Source organism: Loxodonta africana, chromosome 3 (assembly GCF_030014295.1).
Source record: "Loxodonta africana isolate mLoxAfr1 chromosome 3, mLoxAfr1.hap2, whole genome shotgun sequence".
In the NCBI taxonomy this organism is placed as follows: Eukaryota; Metazoa; Chordata; class Mammalia; order Proboscidea; family Elephantidae; genus Loxodonta; species Loxodonta africana.
The window spans coordinates 193,464,884-193,481,404 of record NC_087344.1 but is presented as its reverse complement, the minus strand read 5'-3'; the positions used below and the strand labels follow the sequence as shown (position 1 = coordinate 193,481,404).

At 40.0% G+C, this 16,521-nt stretch overlaps 1 protein-coding gene across 1 annotated transcript; it reads right to left on the bottom strand.

Annotated features, from left to right (window-relative positions):
- Positions 1-8,967: 8,967 nt before the first annotated feature.
- Positions 8,968-10,981, bottom strand: LOC100660118 (olfactory receptor 6K6). The gene has a single exon (XM_010595023.3). The coding sequence runs from the start codon at positions 10,076-10,078 to the stop codon at positions 9,125-9,127; it is 954 nt and encodes a 317-aa protein (XP_010593325.1). The 5' UTR covers positions 10,079-10,981; the 3' UTR covers positions 8,968-9,124.
- Positions 10,982-16,521: the final 5,540 nt, after the last annotated feature.

The window sequence follows — 16,521 nt, the reverse complement described above, 5'->3', positions numbered from 1 at the left end:
TCTTCTGGTTTCAGGCTGATGTAGTCTCTGGTTTATGTGGCCCTTTCTGTCTCTTTGGCTTGTAATTACCTTGTGTCCTTGGTGTTCTTCATTCTCCTTTGCTCCAATTGAGTTGAAACCAATTGATGCATCTTAGATGGCTGCTTTCTAGTGTTTAAGACCTCAGATGCCACTCTCCAAAGTGGGATGCAGAATGTTTTCTTAATAGATTTTATTATGCCAATTGACTTAGATGTCCCCCAAAACCATGGTCCTCAAACCCCTGCCCCTGCTACGTTGGCCTTCAAACCATTCAGTTGATTCAGGAAACTTCTTTGCTTTTGGTTTAGTCCAGTTGTGCTGACTGTGTCTGTATTGTGTGTTGTCTTTTCTGTCACCTGAAGTAGTTCTTATCTACTATCTAATTAGTGAATACCTCTCCCCCACTCTTCCTCCCTCCCCCCTCTCGTAACCATCAAAGAATATTTTCTTCTTTGTTTAAACTATTTCTCGAGTTCTTATATAGTGGTCTTGTACAATATTTGTCCTTTTGCATCTGACTAATTTCACTCAGCATAATGCCCTCCAGATTCCTCCATGTTATGAAATGTTTCACAGATTCATCACCGTTTTTTATCGATGCATAGTATTCCATTATGTGAATATACCATAATTTATTTATCCATTCATCCGTTGATGGGCACCTTGGTTGCTTCCATCTTTTTGCTATTGTAAACAGTGTTGCAATGGACATGAGTGTGCAGCATATATCTGTTCGTGTGAAGGCTTTTATTTCTCTAGCATATATTCCAAGGAGTGGGATTACTGGATCGTATGGTAGTTCTATTTCTAGCTTTTTAAGGAAGCACCAAATCGATTTCCAAAGTGGTTGTACCATTTTACATTCCCACCAGCAGTGTATAAGTGTTCCAATCTCTCCACAGCCTCTCCAATATTTATTATTTTGTTTTTTTTTTTTTGATTACTGCTAGCCTTGTTGGAGTGAGTTAGAATCTCATTGTAGTTTTGATTTGCATTTCTCTAATGGCTAATGATCGTGAGCATTTCCTCATGTATCTGTTGGCTACCTGAATGTCTTCTTTAGTGACGTGTCTGTTCATATTTTTGCCCATTTTTTAATTGGGTTATTTGTCTTTTTTGCAGTATCACGTAGATTTTAGAGATCAGGCGCTGATCAGAAATGTCATAGCTAAAAACTTTTTCCCAGTCTGTAGGTAATCTTTTTACTCTTTTGGTGAAGTCTTTGGATGAGCGTAGGTGTTTGATTTTTAGGAGCTTCCAGTTATCTAGTTTTTCTTCTGCATTGTTAGTAATGTTTTATATACTGTTTATGCCATATATTAGGGCTTCTAACGTTGTTCCTATTTTTTCTTCCATGATCTTTATCATTTTAGATATTATGTTTACGTCTTTGATCCATTTTGAGCTCATTTTTGTGTATGGTGTGAGGTGTGGGTCTTGTTTCATTTTTTTTGCAGATGGATATCCAGTTATGCCAGCACCATTTGTTAAAAAGACTGTCTTTTCCCCATTTAACTGTTTTGGAGCCTTTGTCAAATATCAACTTCAACTGCTTATACGTGGATGGACTTATGTCTGGATTCTCAATTCTGTTCTATTGGTCTATGTGTCTGTTGTTGTACCAGTACCAGGCTGTTTTGACTGCTGTTGTGGTATAATAGTTTCTAAAATCAGATAGAGTAAGGCCTCCCACTTTGTTCCTCCTTTTCAGTAATGCTTTACTTATCTGGGGCCTCTTTCCCTTACATATGAAGCTGGTGATTTGTTTCTCCATCTCATTAAAAAATGTAGTTGGAATTTGGATCAGAATTGCATTAAATGTATAGATTGCTTTTGGTCCCATGCACATCTTAGCTCACATATTACAACCTCCCCCACTCCTGCCTACCTGCACCAAGCAGTGAACATCACACCCCCAAGCAGCACAGGCATGGCCTATTGAAACCTCCCCTGCACTGACTTCCTAGCCTGCCTGTCGGCCCCAGTACATGCCACAAACAACCAATCTCAGTCCCTCTCCTTCAGCTGTACCTGTCCTGCTGCACCATAGCTGAGCAGCTGGCCCTGCCCATTGGACGAGGAGGTAAAAAATATACCCGCAGATGAGCAAACAAGAAAGAATCCACAGCCCGCCTGCTCAGACATAACCAAAGGAAAAAAAAAGCTGTACAAAACAAACAAATCTACAATCAATAAATGAAGAAAATAACTACTGAATCGCCCAAAGACATCAGAAATTTTCAAAACATTATTTAAAAAACTGGTTAGAATGGTTCCAGTAGGCAACTAGAATATGATACTACATGACTTTCCAGTAGATAAAGGGCACTAAAACTACCTGAAAACAAGTTCACATCTGTAATATTGAGAGCTATAAAACAGTTGAAGCAAAAAACAGACAAAATGAGGGAAAAATAGACATATTCATGGAAAAGCCAGACAAATTCATGGAAAATACAGACAAAAAAATGGAAGAATTCAGGAAAACAATGCAGGAACAAAATGTCAAAATAAATTCACAACTAGAAATCATACAAAAGAACAATTATAAATTCAAAAGATATACAACAAGATTTCAGAAATGGACAGTGTCATAGAAGGTCTGAGGTGCAGGTTTGAAACAATGGAGGACAGGTCCAGTGAAATTGAAGACAAATACTTGGATATAACTTTGTTTGAGAAAAAATCAGAAAAAAGAATGAAGAAACCCTGAGAATGATGTAGGATACAATCAAAGCAAAAATTTGTGAGTGATTGGAGTTCAAGAACAGGGGAAGATAATGGAAAACACAGAGAGAATCACTGAAGAATTGCTGACAGAAAATTTTCCTAACAGCATGAAAGATGAAAAGCTGACCATCCAAGAAGCTCAATGAATCCCATATAGGGTAGACCCCAAAGGAAAGTCACCAAGGCATATCATAATCACACTCGCTAGAACCGAAGACAAAAAAAGAATCCTGAGAGCAGCTCAAGAAAAATGAAGTCACATACAGAGGGGAAACAGTAAGACTATGCCGTGATTGATTATTCAACAGAAACCATGCAGGCAAGAAGGCAATGGGATGACATACATAAAACCTTGAAAGAAAAAAATTGCCAACCAAGAAAAACTCTCCTGAAAAACTCTCCTTCAAACATGATGGTGAAATTAGGACATTTCCAGATAAACACGAATTAAAGAAATTTGTAAAAACCAAACCAAACTTACGAGAATCATTAAAGGAAGTCCTGTTTGAGAACAAACAACATCAGACCACAGCCTGAACCTAGGACACAAGATCGCACCAGCTAGATACCAACCTAGGAAATGAACTCTCAAGGACTATTCAAAAAACCAAAAGATTTACAACAGGGACCCAGAGAGATTCATCTGTAAATGACAACAATATGAGAACGATGAAAGAGGGAATAAATGCTGTAGATATAGAACTTTCTAGTGAAAGAGGAAGGGAAGGCGATACTAAGTAATAATAGACTGGTTCAAACCTAGGAAGATAAGGGTGAATTTCAAGGCAAGAACAAAAAAAGTTAACAAACTTACTTATCAAAATAAAGAAGAGAAGCATAAAGTCTCAGTAAAAACAAATTCTACAAAAACGAAACAAACCAAAAAATCCACAAACAAAAGGAATTCAGGACAGGAGAGTAAGAGGAACACAGAAAATGTCAGCACCACAAAAACAAAACAGAACAAAACAAAAAACTGCAAAATGACAGCAATAAACTCACAACTATCAAATAGGATCAACACTAGAGGCCCTAATACACAGCATTAACAGGATACAAACCATAACAACGCACAAACTCCAGAAGATAAGCTAGATAACTGGGATCTTCTAAAAATCAAACACTTATGCTCATCAAAAGACTTCACCAAAGAGTAAAAAGAGAACCTACAGCCTTGGAAAAAAAACTGAGGCTTTCACAAATCTAACAAAAGTCTAATCTCTAAAACCTCCTGGAAAATCCAACACCTCTACAATAAAAAGGCAAATAATCCAACTAAAAAAATGGGCAAAGGAAATGAATAGACACTTCAAAGAAGACATTCAAGCAGCTAACAGACACATGAGGAAATGCTTGCAATTGCTAGCCATTAAAGAAATGCAAATCAATACCACAATGAGATACCATCTTAACCCAGCATTACTGGCACAAATCAAACAGGAAGTAACAAATGTTGGAGAGGAGATTGGAACCCTTATGTACTCATGGTAGGAATTCAAAACAATACAACCATTTTGGAAAGTGATAGGCACTTAGGTAGAAATAGAAATACCGTATGACCCACCAATCCCACTCCTAGGGATATATCCTAGAGAAATAAGAGTCGTCACATGAATAGACATATGCACACCCATGTTCACTGCAGCATTGTTCACGATAGCAAAAAGGTAGAAACAACCTAGATACCTGCCCATCAACAGATGAATGGATTAACAAACTATGGTACATACACACAGTGGAGTACTATGCAACGATAAAGAACAATGATGAATCTGGGAACCATCTCACAACATGAATGAATCTGGAGGGCATCATGCTGAGTGAAACAAAAGGACAAATATTGTATGAGACTACTACTATAAAAATTCATGAAAAGGTTACACACAAAAAGAAACAATCTTTGATGGTTAGGAGGGAGTGGAAGGGCAGGGATGGAAAAACACTAAATAGACAAGAGATAAGTGACAACTTTGGTGAAGGGTAAGACAGTACACAATACGGGGGGAGCCAGCACAACTTGTCCAAGGCAAGGTCATGAAATCTCCATAGACACATCCGAACTTCCTGAGGGACTGAATTGCTGAGCTGATAGCTGCAGGGACCATGGTCTCGGAGACATCTAGCTCAATTGACATAACATAATTTGTAAAGAAAATGTTCTACATTCTGCTTTGGTGAGTAGCATCTGGGATCTTAAAAGCCTGTGAGTGGTCATCTAAGATACTCCACTGGTCTCATCCCTTTTAGGGGCAAGGGAGAATGAAAAAGCTAAAGATACAAGGGAAAGATTAGTCCAAAGAACTAATGGACCACAACTACCACGGCCTCCACCAGACTGAGTCCAGTACAAAGAGATGGTGCCCAGCTACAACGACTGACTGCTCTGACAGGAATCACAATAGAGGGTCCTGTACAGAGCTGGAGCAAAATGTAGAACAAAATTCTAACTCACAAAAACAGACCAGGCTTACTGGCCTGACAGAGACTCGAGAAACCCTGAGAGTATGGACCCTGGACGCCCTTTTAGCTCAGTAATGAAGTCACTCCTGAGGTTCACCATCCATTCAAAGATTAGACAAGCCCACAAAATAAAATGAGACTAAAGGTGCACACTAGCCCAGGGGCTAGGACTAGAACGCAGGAGGGAACAGGAAAGCTGGTAATAGAGAACCCAAGGTTGAAAAGGGAGAGTGTTGATATGTCATGGGGTTGTTAACCAATGTGATAAAACAATACGTGTACTAACTGTTTAATGAGAAGCTAGTTTGTTCCGTAAACCTTCATCTAAAGTACAAGTAAAAAAAGGAGGGGGGGGGGAAGAATTATTAAATCAGGCAGGGAGTGCTGTGGAAGGGACAAGTGGTGTCAATTGATGAAGATGGCAGAGAGAGAAGGCTTGTCTGGCCTCCACCTCATGGAAGTCAGCCTTTCACTGTTGATCTTGGTTCTCCTTCCCCCTTGTGGGGTTGGAGGAGATCAGACACTGCACTTACGCTGTTTTTACAGAAACACATTTTGTGAAACATGGTTAACTCAATGTTTGCCACAGAGTTTCCAGAAAGCAAAAGCTAAAGATTAAAATGTACACCATGGTGGCCCTGGAATTAGGTTTCAGCTCAAAACAACAATAACAGTAAAAAAGGCATTAATTAATAATAACTATTTGTTATAGCATTGCTATGCATTGGAACTGACTCGACGGCACCTAACAACAACGACAATATTTGTTAAGCATCATAGGCACTGTGCTGAGCGTTCTATGTACATTATCACATTTCATCTCAGTTCTGGAAGATCTCATATTACAGATGGAGAAACTGAGGCTCAGAGCACCTGCATCGGTCCTCCAAGGATTTGTATACAGAGTCTGAGTTCAAATCCCTCTGTCTTCATGACCACATGAAATTTTCTCTAATAAGGAAAAAACTTTATGGTGGTTGGATCTATCTAACATTGGAGGAGGCTGCCTTGGTTAAGTGTCAAGTAGAGGCTGAATTACCTTTCCTCAGATACGCTGAGGAGGGATTCCAAAGTCAGGTGTAGAAGGAACTAGATGTCTTTTAAGGTAAGTTCAAAATCAGAACAAATGGGGAATACAGCTGTTTGCTCACATTGATAGCCTTAAGCATAAAACAAGGGCATCATTACTCTTAGGAGCTGTATTTATACTGAACTGTTGTTGTTGTTAGGTACTCTTGAGTTGGTTCCGACTTATAGCAACCCTATGTACAACAGAACGAAACACAGCCCAGTCCTACATTATCCTCAAAATCATTGCTATGTTTGAGCCCATTGAAGAAGGGCTGAGGATAGGAATAGGTCAAGGTTAGGACCCAGAAATATGACTTAGCAATTAAGAATCAGCATGAAATTATTATCTTAATGTGACTCCCTTGAATTACCCCTCAGCACCTGAATAACAGACCATCTCTCCTTCACTCCTTCTCCTTCTGCTAACTTAGGCTGACATGAGCAGTTCTTGTCATTGTCATCATCACTAAGATTGACCCTTTTATCTCTGTGTTCCCTTCACTTTTACAGGCATTCACTCATCTGTGCTCTCAGCCAACCCAGCCTGCTAACAATTGGTCCAAGAGCTGAGCTTAGATAGCCTACAGAGAGTCCACAGAATCCTATCCCAAGGGTTCTGACATTCAGAAGGATGAGGAGACCTTATTCCTGGTGCCTATATGCCCTCACTCTAATGGGAGCTGTGGAACAAACAAACCAACATGAACAGCAAGAAAAACAAAAAGGTAGAAAATAAGTCACATCGAAACAAGAGCAGATAGTGGTTCTGACATCAGTGGTAGGAATATCAGTGTGAGGAATTTTTCTTGAGGATTGTAGTAGTATGGAGACAACAGTGGTAAAAACTACCAGTCCTGAGCATCAGTCTTAAAGGCCAAGGGCATCCTTGTGAAAAGAATCAATATGCAGGGTTGAGAGAGGGGAGAGAGCAATACTGCATGCACAGCCCAAGAAGATTAAAACACAAATATTAAACTAAGGAAGGTCTAGAGGAGATAATGTAATGACTGGGAACAATGCATCTATTGTGACCATCACATCTCATGACAAGGAAAATGGTGAATGTTATGTGTTTGGGGTTATGTCTTTATTAACAGCAGTGATAATACTTCATTGGACTCCAACTCCAAGGCCTCCAAAAGCTGAGACAATTACTATGTCATTAGTGGACCCTTAGCACCTGACATAGTACCTGACAGAGTAGCTACTCGACCTTTTTTAATTTTTAAATAAATCTTGAAAACTGAAGGAGGAAACCCTTTCCCCACTTTCTGTATAATAATAAGTGATCACATTTTACTTACTGAATAACGTGTTTCCTTTGAAACTTTTCTTAAGTTCAGTGATTGGCCTAGGATGGAAGCTCTGTGCAGTGGACATAAGATCACGATGATTTTAAGAGCTTGGTTATGGGGTCAGACAGAAATAAAGTTCTGTCTTGGATTCCTAAGAATTAGCTCTGTGCACTTGAACTAGTTATTGAAATTCTGCTTTTTATGTTTCTCATCTGCAAAAAAAACACCTGTTATAATATTTATTTCACAGGATTGTTATGAGAATAAATGAGAAAATACACTATTCAAAATGTTAGCTGTTATGAGTATCAAAGAGCTGTAGGGGTTGAAATGATCTTATTGATCATCTAATTCTGTTACCACACCTGAGTAATCATTAGACTTGTCTTGGGAGTGTTTCAAAAAATGTAATTGCCTGGTTTTCACCCTCAGATTTTCTGAATCATAAGGTCCAATAATCAATCAGTTTAGGGAAGCACTGATCCAATTCAACCCCATCATTTGCAGATGAGGAAACTGAAGGTAAGAAAATTAAGTGGCTCATCCAAAATGACACAGTTTAGCAACAGAAAAGGTGCAAAATTCTGTCCTTGAAAAAATGCCTAGTTAATAGTGTTTCCATGATACCACCATCACCTGAGCACTGAGACGTTCACAGAAGAGAGCCAGTGGCTCCTATGCCTCCTCAAAGACTAATAAGGTTTTGTAAGCTTTTGGGTAAAGAAGTTTGTATAATTGAATTTCTTGAACAGCAAATATTGCTATTTATTTATTTATTGCAGACAGGGAACGAAGTAGAGTATCTCAGTTTAAGCACCAGATATGTCACTAACTATAGGAATGTGGGCACATCGTTAAACTTCTTTGAGCTTCAGTTTTGACATTTAAATAATGGTGGTTAATAACTTAGGGTATTTTCATTTTCAAGATCTATCATATATGTGAAAATACTTTAAATGGTAAAGTGCTCGAGACAAAAAGCAGATAACTAATATTGTTATTTTTTGCATCACTCCCTTTGGGCCTAGAACTCTATCACATGTGACTTACATCATTACTCCATGGTTACTGAGTAGAATTTGTGGACTAAATAGGAGAAGTGTTAGGAAAATTTTTATTAGCTTAGGATGTTGAATAATAGAGGGATTTGTTTCTGGAAAGGGAATTGGGGGAAGCTAACTGTAGAGATTTTCAGAACTATCATGTCCTTCATAGATTTCTCTTCTGCCTTACTCTCTGCACCCACCAGTATATGGAACCATAGAAGGCAAGGGCAGAAGCCCAGCTGGTGAGTGTGAGGAGAAAGCCAACCAGTGGTACAAAGCAGGAGAATCCAAACACACTACATTTAGCTATCACAAGTATGGTAAGGCTATTGATGTAAACAGACTATTTGCTACCAATGACCTGAACACAGCTGTTTTTCATTCTTGCTAATGATAATAGAATAAGTGGCTATGGCAATAGAAAAAAAGAGCACAATCATAGACTAGATAATGAACAGCAAAAATTTGAACTTCCAAGAGGCTTTTCAGTGTCTCCTGGATCTAGATGTGTCTCCGAGCTCCACCAACCCTCTTCTGGGAGTAGAAAAGTCTCCCAATGGCATCTTTCATGTCCTTGTTTCTGAGGCTATAGATGAGGGGGTTGAGGAAGGGAGCGAGGACAACAAAAGTGACAGCAATTGCTGTGTCCCAGAACACTGAGTAGGTGGCTGAGAATCGCAAATACATGACAGCTACACTGCCAAAAAACAGCAGGAACACAACAAGGTGGGCAGCACAGGTGGAAAAGGCCTTGTGACGGCCCTCCGCTGAGGGCATCCCCAGGATTAGCACGATGATCCGAATGTAAGATAGGGTGATGACCAAGAAGGAGGCCAGGATCTCCACTGCATGAATGGCATCCATAATGACCACCAGCGATGTATCTGTGCAGGCCAACCTTAGCACAGGCGTGAAGTCACAGAAGATCTGCTGGATCTGGTGGGAGCCACAGAAAGGCAAGGTCGCGATCCATGCGGTTTCAGGGAGCACAAGGAGGAAGCCACAGAGGCAGCAGCCAGCTGTCAGCTGAATACACAATTTGGGAGTCATGATGGTTGGGTAACGGAGAGGACTGCAGATAGCTATGTACCTGTCAATGGCCATTGCTGTCAGGACACAGCCTTCTGTGATGCCAAGCGAGTGGAAGAAGTACATCTGCAGGAGGCAGCCAGCCCAAGAGATGCTCTTCTGCTCACTGACTAGGTTGGAGAGCATCTTCGGGATGGTGGTTGTGGTATACCAGATCTCCAGGAAGGAGAGGACACTGATGAAGAAGTACATTGGGGTATGAAGTGCCACGTCTAGCTGGATGACAATGAATATCATTAGGTTCCCAGTTATGATAAATCCATAGGTGAAAAGCAAGGGAATAAAGAATAAAAGGCCACCTTCATACAGATCTGGGAACATAGAGAAGAAGAACTCAGTCATCATCGTCTGATTCTCACTGATCATCAGCCGTGTCACCTACAAAGGGAGGAAAGGGGACAAAGAAACAATTGGAACTGAAATCCTGGTTACCCATTTAAAATCACTTCACTTCCTTCTATGATTGGTTACTTAAGCTGACTCTGGGATCCTAAACAGGCCAGTAGGAATATCTTTCACATTGTGTTTCTATGCCAGAGACCTCTGAAACATTTGCTTTTGCACGTGCAAATGACATTTTTACAAACATCTCCAACTGATACCAAGAAACCACAAAGCAACACACAGATTAAATTATCTTAAAAATATTTTCTGGAGGTCCACTTCTTTAATTTCTGAGCCCTTCTCCTCCCCACTTCCTGTTCCTCTGTGTTTATCCTTAAAACTCGTACCTCTTTTTCAACGATTCTCTACTCTGCCCCTTCAGAAAAAAAAAAAAATATATATATATATATATACACACACATATATTTAAAGACAGTATCTGGAGACTTTCTTTTAATACTTTTCATGTTGCTCTTCCCCACAACCTCCAACCCGGGTATCTAACTCACCAAGGTTAGATTAGAGTATACATCTTTATCTGTCTGCCTTACTTCTGTTTGTTTCATATTAGCATTGTAGCACGTCTGTATCTCATCAGATGGCAACCACCCAGATATCAGGAAATATTCCTTCTGCCATTCTCTGCCCAATCTGTATCTTCACCTTTCCTTTCTCCTCCATTAATGGTCACTGTTAATAGTTGTTCAGACAAAGAGTCTCTCCAAAACCACCTTGCACTTGATTACTGGTCACTAAATTCTGGACATGTATGTAACTCCACCTTCCGCACCCCATTGCTCTTACCAAGACAATACCTAAGAGCCAAGGGAAGGAGACTGTTGTGAATAAAAAATCACTCTCTAATAACTATGACTACCTTGAAGAAGAAGCATCACAAAAGTCAGCTGTTGTCTATTGTCTGAAATCACACAACAGTCTATTTGCTGAGGGGAAAACAAGCAAACTTTCCTCAAGTTGAGTGTAATTAACATCTTTTTCACTGGTGTTATTACCCCTAACAAGGAATCCTATACGAACATTGCTAAGCACGGCTTCTAATACCACCTTTTTTTTCAAAAGCATGCAAAGATAAAGCACAGAGTTCTTCTGATATTTATCACCTGCTTTTTTTTTTTTTGATTAGGTTATAATTGAAGTTTAGAGCCAAAGATCCTTTTAAACACTCAACGGCTCAGCCAAACTGCACCGGTTTCCTGTATTTGTATTTTTTGCTTATGGGACTTCTTCCTTCCCCTCCCTGGATCTTCCTTCCAACTGGAATCCCAGCTGTCAGAGTCCACCTTTGTGGACGTCTCCTGATCCCCAATGGTGGAAGTAATCACCCCCTCCTCTGGATTCTACCAGTGCTTTATCTGTCCCTTTTTGATGGCATTGAATGCATCCTTCCTTGAATTTTAAGTATATGCATATCAGCATTACCTCCCCAAATACTAAAAGCTCCTCAAGATGAATTATAGAAGAAGGGGAAATGAGAAAGTTATTTAGCATTACAATGCAATGTATATGATGTTAGATACTTTACATATTTTATCTCATTTATTTCTACTTATACATATTATTGCTATTATTTTAAGGTAAGGGAATTGAGAACCAGAGATGAAAAATAACGTGTTCAAATTTGATTAACTAGGTTTCTAAACCATAAATAGAACTCAGGTCTGTTTGCCTTAGACGTCCACTACTATTTTGTACACTAGGGGGAATTTTAGATCAGGTTTCATCAGTCATTCTCTTTGTTTCCTGGTCTAAATCTCTCTGTATGTTTAGGACTATCCTGTGTGTGAGGCGAGAGATGGATTTTCACAGAAACTAGCTGATAGGGTTTCTTCAGGAGACTCCTAGTCTCACATGGTGGAGCAAGTCAGTGCAGAGGTCAAATGCAGATTCAAATACATACATTGCAGACTAGAAAAATTAGTTTATAGAGGATGCCTCTGTCCTTGTATTTCAAGCTTCCAGGAGGAAATACAAGAGATGCAAACTTTGTGAGGGAACAGGAACAGGGCTTGGCAGTAAGGCAGAGCCCACAAGTAAGGTGTGAGAGATCTCAAGTGTTCTCTGACTAAAATATTCACTTTTCTGTCCTTTCTGGGTTTTCCTTTTCTCAGCGTAATGCACCAGAGAGTGGCCACACTAGGTTGTCACTATGGAGAACATAGATAGACAAAGCAGGGGACTACAGTGTTATGAGAAAAGGCAAGAAAACCAAGTGTGAAGTGGTTCATAAAAGCCAAACAGGGTGACTACTTTGTTTCTCTGAGCTTGGTTCTTCTCACTGGTAAGACTGGTATCATTATTCATCATGCATACATTCATTCAACCAACACTCATATACTGATGGGTGCTCTGCTATGTGATAGTCATTGCCATAAGTTCAAGGACTATATAAAGGTGAATAAAACATTATTCTTGCTCCTGAAAACCAGGTCAAAAATTGCTTAAGATGACAGATAACTAACAGTATCCAAGGAGCTCAGCTAGAAATATTCCTTGCACAGTGAAAAAGGACTCGAATTAGATTTTGGTCTTGAACAAATGCAGTAATTTGCTGTGTGACCCTCCCACTCCCCCAACCCAGAAATCCACAATTCTTTGGGCTTAGAATTTTAGTGCTGGAAAGATATTAGTTATTATCAGCATCTTCCTCTGTTAGCTAAACTATATTTTTTCTAATGTACCTTGGAGATTTCATATCTCATTTTCTAATTTCTTTATTCATGCAATAAAGGAGCCCTGATGGCACAGTGGCTAAAGCAATCAACTGCTAACCAAGAGGTTGGCAGTTCAAAACTACCACATCTTTCTTCTGCCATGGGAGAAAGATGTGGCAGTCTGCTTCCGTAGGGATTTACAGCCCCAGAAATCCTGTGGGGTCGCTGTGAATTGGAATTGACTCGATGGCAGCGGTAATAAAGTTTTCATGTAATAAAGTTATAAAAATATGGGATTTTATCCAATTTATTGAGGAGAGATTTACAAATGCTAAATATATAAGTTTTTTATCCAATCTGTTGAGGACATTTTACCTTGAAAGCCCAGAGGAACAGCTGATCTCTCAAGAGTTAAGAAAATAAGGAAAGTTTTGGGTAGTTATAGTAGGAGAAAAAGGCATATGAGGGGTCTCGATTGGATGATGCCGTCTTGGAAGAGTCTTGAACACTTACCCCTGCCTGAGACAGTGAGACTGCTCCTCAGAATCTCTGAAGCTACCTTCCCCTTCTCCTGGTCTGTCGATGAGGATGTAGATGTCTCTGAAGCCTCTTCAGGGAATATCTACAATGAAGAGATTGTCTTTCTTGGGAGTTTTTTGTAGATGATGTGGGAATTAGAGGAAAATAGTATATCTCCCCTTCCTCTCTAAGGGGAAAATTAGGGGAAAAACATCACACAGTAATTCAGTATTCCCCAGTGTCAGGTTTCAAAAGTTTTCCTGTGGCAGGTAACCTCCTCTATCATAGGGGAGTATAGAGTTGGGCACCAGGACCCGGAATAGCTCTGGGAATCAGAGCAGACTTCAGTCAGGATCACGGTTCTCTGAAGTACACAAGCAGTAAACACAGGTTTCCTCTCAGCCTTGCATTCATTTCTCACCATGCTTTCAATTCCCTCTGCTGATACAATAATGATAGTAATAATGATACATGTCTATATTAAACGTGGGAAACCCTGGCGGTGTAGTGGTTAAGTGCTACAGCTGCTAACCAAAGCGCTGGCAGTTCAAATCTGCCAGGCGCACCTTCAAACTTTATAGGGGCAGTTCTACTCTGTCCTATAGGGTAGCTATGAGTCGGAATCGACTCGACACCAACGGGTATATTAAATGTGGGAAATGCTGGTGGGCTAGTGGTTAAGAAGAGCTACCGCTACTAAACAAAAATCCAGCAGTTCGAATCCATCAGGCGTTCCTTGGAAACTCTATGGGGTAGTTCTCTTCTGTCCTATAGGGTCACTACGGGGAGGAAGCGACTTGACGGTAATGGGTTTATATTAAATGTGAAGGAGTCCTGGTGGCATAGTAGTTAAGCAATCAGCTGCTAACCAAAAGGTCAGTGGTTCAAACACACTGGCCACTCCTTGCGAGAAAGATGTTGCAGTCTGCTTCTGTAAAGATTTACAGCCTTAGAAACCTTATGGAGAAGTTCTGTTCTGTCTTATAGGGTCACTATGAGTCAGAATCGACTTGAAAAAAATGGCTTTGGTTTTGGTTATATGAAAAGTTTCAGTAGTTTTTTAATACATATTATCTAATTTGGCCCTTTAGCAAATGTATGGGGGCTGGTCAGGCCACAGACCACCTAGTAACCTGCTATCAGCTGTATATTCAAATTTTAAAACTGAAGTACTGACTTAACAGAATGGGATGACTCCAGGCCTAAATTAAAAACTGTATTCTGAATTAAACTGAAATGTCCACTTCTACTGTAACACAGAGAGAGCAAGAGTCAGGATTTGTAGTATGGGTAAGGAATGATTGAAGGCATCTGTTAACAATGTTTACTCAGCTTGGTCTGAAAAGAACGCCACACTTAAGCGTGTCCTCGTAGCCTAGGAAATAGACTTGATAAGGCTGAGGTGGGTTTTCTGATTTCCTGACTCCCTGAATTCGATTTCATTGACCATTTCTGCTATTTCCTCACTCCCTCATGCTAGAGTTCATTTTCCACTTCTGCTAACGTTTTAAACTGAGGCAAAGCATAAGCTTGTTACCTCAAGATAAAGGGAGAGGCAGACATGAAGCTGTATTGACTCAGTCTATTCCTGACAGAATGCTTTCTCAGACAAATCTCGGGATGTACTGGACAGACTTGCTGATGAAGAATGTCTTGATCAAACATTTCCAACGAGATGAGAGATTTATGTCAGATTGGAGATTAATATTAAGTAAGTTTGTAGCTTGACAAAGTCCTTGTAAATCCTTGCTGTGTAATTTCACGTGTGTGACTGTGAACACAACTCTGTTTCACCTGATAAAACCTCACTGTTCTCCCTGCAGTTTGGAACATGCACTGCAGCTCTGCCTGAGTGTTCATGTGTTTCCCCGTTTCACAAAATGTTTTGTTTTATACCCTTCAATAAACCTCGGTTTTAATGCTAACACAGCATAGTCTGGTGTGTTTTCACTATGACACAACCGATCTCAGAGGGACATGGTTCAATCAATTATGTTAAGATTAGCCCAAAACCAAACCCATTGCTGTTGAGTTGATTCTAACTCATAGTGACCCTATAGGTCAGAGGACAACTGCCCGTGTTATGGATTAATTGTGTCCCCCAAAAATGCGTGATTCCCAGTGTTGTGTGGTTGTCCTCCATTTTGTGACTGATGTAATTTTCCTATGTGTTGTAAACTCTAATCTCTGCCTGTGGTTAATGAGGCAAGATTGGGTTATGTTAAAAAGGATTAGAGTGGGATGTCACACCCTTACACAGGTCACATCCCTGATTCAATGTAAAGGGAGTTTCCCTGGATTGCGGCCTGCATCACCTTTTATCTTACAAGAGATGAAAGGAAAGAGAAGTGAGCAGAGTTGGGGACCTCATACCACCAAGAAAGCAGCATCAGGAGCAGAGCACATCCTTTGAACCTTGGGTTCCTGCATGGAAAAGCTCCTCAACCAGGGAAAGATTGATGAGAAGGACCTTCCTCCAGAGCCTACAGAGAGAGAAAGCCTTGCCCTGGAGCTGATACCCTGAGTTTGGACTTCTAGCCTCCTAGGATGTGAGAGAATAAATTTCTGTTTGTTAAAGCCATCCACCTGTGATATTTCTGTTACAGCAGCACTAGATAACTAAGATAGCCCCAAAGGGTTTTCAAGGCTGTAATCTTGGTGGAAGCAAACTGCCACATCTTCCTTCCATGTTGTGGCTGGTGGATTTGAACTGCTGACCTTTCAGTTAGCACCCGACCGCTTAACTACTGCACTACCAGGGCTCTTTCACATAAAGTTTAGCTAGTGGTTAATTTTCTATTCTGTTTCCTCCTCTTCTCCTTAAAAACTTCACTATAATTAGCCTACATTAGCATTTTATATTTTTTTAGAGATATAATTGTTCTCTCTGTGTGCGTAGAGATTAACTGCTCAAATAAACCCCGTATGTTTTAGTTTCTTTGTGCTTTATTTCTTAGACATGTGGTTATTGCTTGATTTTTTCCAATATCGTAAGCTCCATGTGGTATCTTTGTTCTCTGCTATATTTTCAACGCCTTGCACAGTACCTGGTCCTCTGTTAACAACAGGGAATGTCGTGTAATTGAACAGAAAGGTCTAAATGTGAATTAACCACCATGGAAATGCATCAATGACATGTTGACTGGTTGATGTATTGGTTCATTCAGCAAACTAATGATGTTGGTCCTCTGAAATTTTAAGCATGGAGGATATAAAGATAAATGTATACATAGA

Excerpts from the sequence above, each read along its gene's own strand:
- LOC100660118 (XM_010595023.3), bottom strand. The coding sequence starts at position 10,078 with ATGATCAGTGAGAATCAGACGATGATGACTGAGTTCTTCTTCTCTATG.